Source organism: Salvelinus sp. IW2-2015, linkage group LG4q.1:29 (assembly GCF_002910315.2).
Source record: "Salvelinus sp. IW2-2015 linkage group LG4q.1:29, ASM291031v2, whole genome shotgun sequence".
Lineage (NCBI taxonomy): Eukaryota > Metazoa > Chordata > Actinopteri > Salmoniformes > Salmonidae > Salvelinus > Salvelinus sp. IW2-2015.
This window is the reverse complement of record NC_036842.1, coordinates 37,114,470-37,117,156: the sequence shown is the minus strand read 5'-3', so window position 1 is coordinate 37,117,156 and position 2,687 is coordinate 37,114,470. Positions and strand designations below refer to the sequence as shown.

The 2,687-nt window shown below is 44.6% G+C and overlaps 1 protein-coding gene across 1 annotated transcript in view; it reads left to right on the top strand.

Moving 5' to 3' along the window:
* The first annotated feature begins 226 nt into the window (after positions 1-226).
* The window catches only part of ankrd55 (ankyrin repeat domain 55), a 57,220-nt gene continuing 54,759 nt past the window's right edge, over positions 227-2,687 (top strand). The window contains 1 exon segment of the mRNA XM_070442897.1: positions 227-289. Coding sequence (XP_070298998.1) covers positions 250-289 — 40 coding nt within the window. The 5' untranslated portion in view covers positions 227-249.

Genomic DNA, 2,687 nt, shown 5'->3' with positions numbered 1-2,687 from the left:
ATCCAGCAAGAGCTCTATTTTATCTTCCTAGTTAGATATAGTAGATCTAGGGGAACCCTCATTTGTAGGCCATTCTACTCATATTTCTATTAATCATATTTCTATGATTGGAATTCCAATTTGAAATGGACTGATGTCAATATGACACCCTGGGGCCAAGGAAAGAGTAGCACACATTGGCTGTGGAATCAGGAATGTTGTGGTTGTGGTGTGGTTGTGTTGTCACGATGATGATGTTTTAGTTTGACCATGGAGTTCAGCGCCTCATCTGTGTTTGACCAGCAGAAAGGTAAGCAAGCAGGCAACCAGTGTTGGATGTTACATATCACAATAAGGAAGAGGAACTGGAACAGGGGAGAGAGAGAGAGAGCGAGAGAGAGGGAGAGGGAGATTGGGAGCGATGTCGCTGCCGCTGTTGCCATGGAAATGCTGTGTTCTCTCTACTTGGTTTTGGCATCATGATGAGTAGATACTGGATTTATGGCTGTTGTGTGGGATGACTAGCTAACAAGATCTAGCGTGTAGGATCTAGTGTGTAGGATCTAGTGTGTGGGATCTAGTGTGTAGGGATCTAGTGTGTAGGGATCTAGTGTGTAGGGATCTAGTGTGAAGGGATCTAGTGTTGTAGGGTTCTAGTGTGAAGGGATCTAGTGTGAAGGGACCTTATCCATAAAGTGTGGTCTTAAATGAAAAGGTTTATACCTCTATGTGGAAAACCTTTTTTAACCCTCTAAGTGGATTCTACATTGAATACACCATGGTTTAGAGGAAATCTTGCAGCGAGAGGTACTGCATTCCCATTCACAATAACTAGGTACTGCATTCCCATTCAACATAACTAGGTACTGCCATTCCCATTCACAATAACTAGGTACTGCATTCCCATTCACAATAACTAGGTACTGCATTCCCATTCACAATAACTAGGTACTGCCATTCCCATTCACACAATAACTAGGTACTGCCATTCCCATTCACAATAAACTAGGTACTGCAATCCCATTCACAATAACTAGGTACTGCATTCCCATTCACAATAACTAGTACTGCATTCCCATTCACAATAACTAGGTACTGCAATCCCATTCACAATAACTAGGACTGCATTCCCATTCACAATAACTAGGTACTGCATTCCCATTCACAAATAACTAGGTACTGCAATCCCATTCACAATAACTAGGTACTGCATTCCCATTTACAATAACTAGTACTGCATTCCCATTCACAATAACTAGGTACTGCATCCCATTCACAATAACTAGGTACTGCATTCCCATATCAACAAATAACTAGGTACTGCATTCCCATTCACAATAACTAGGTACTGCATTCCCATTCACATAAACTAGGTACTGCATTCCCATTCACAATAACTAGGTACTGCATTCCCATTCACAATAACTAGGTACTCATTCCCATCACAATAACTAGGTACTGCATTCCCATTCACAATAACTAGGTACTGCATTCCCATTCACAATAACTTCCAGAGTCCCGAGGAAGATTATCCAGCAAGAGCTCTATTTTATCTTCCTAGTTAGATATAGTAGATCTAGGGAACCCTCATTTGTAGACCATTCTACTCATATTTCTATTAATCATATTTCTATGATGGAATTCCAATTTGAAATGGACTGATGTCAATATGACACCCTGGGGCAAGGAAAGAGTAGCACACATTGGCTGTGGAATCAGGAATGTTTGTGGTTGTTGGTTGTGGTTGTGTTGTTGAGGTTGTGGTGTGGTGTAGGGTTGTGGTTGGAGGTTGTGGTGTGTTGTGTGTGAGGTTGTGGTTGTGGTTGTGGTTGTGTTTTTTTCGGAGGTTGTGGTTGTGGTGTGGTTGTGTGCGGAGGTTTGTGGTTGTGGTTGTGGTTGTGTTTGCGGAGTTGTGCGTTTGTTGGTGTGGTTGTGTTGCGGATGTTGTGGTTGCTGGTTGTGTTGTTGTTGCGGATGTTGTGGTTTGCTGTTGCCGAGGTTGTGGTTGTGTTTGGCGGGTTGTGGTTTGTTTTGGTGGTTGTGGTTGTGTGGGGGTTGTGGGGTTGTGGTTGTGTTGTGTTGTGTTGTTGTGTTGTGGCGGAGGTTGTGGTTGTTGTTGCGTTTGGTGTGTTGTGGTGTTGTTGCGGAGGTTATGGTTTGTGTTGCGGAGGTTGTGGTTGTGTTGCGGAGGTTGTGGTTGTTGTTGTGAGGTTGTGGTTGTGTTGCGGAGGTTGTGTTGGTTGCGGAGGTGTGTTGCGCGGAGGTTGTGGTTGTGTTGCGGAGCACATTAGGTTGGTGGCACCTTATTTGGGGAGGACGGGCTCATAGTAATGGCTGGAACGGAATAAATGGAACGGTATCCAACTCATCAAACACATGGTTTCCCTGTGTTTGATACCATTCCATTCACTCCATTCCAACCATTATTATGAGCCGTCCCCCCCTCCATGGTCCTGTGTTGTGGAGGTTGTGGTGGTGTTGTGGGAGAGGTTGTGGTGGTGTTGTGGTTGTGTTGTGGAGTGTTGTGTGGTGTTGTGGAGAGGTTGTGTGGTGGTGTTGTGGTTGTGTTGTGGAGGTTGTAGTGGTGTTGTGGTTGTGGTTGTGTTGTGGAGGTTGTGGTGGTTTGTTGTGGTAGGTTGTGAGTGGGTGTTGTGGAGAGGTTGGTTGGTGGGTGTTGTGGAGAGGTTGTGGTGGTGTTGTGCCGAGAG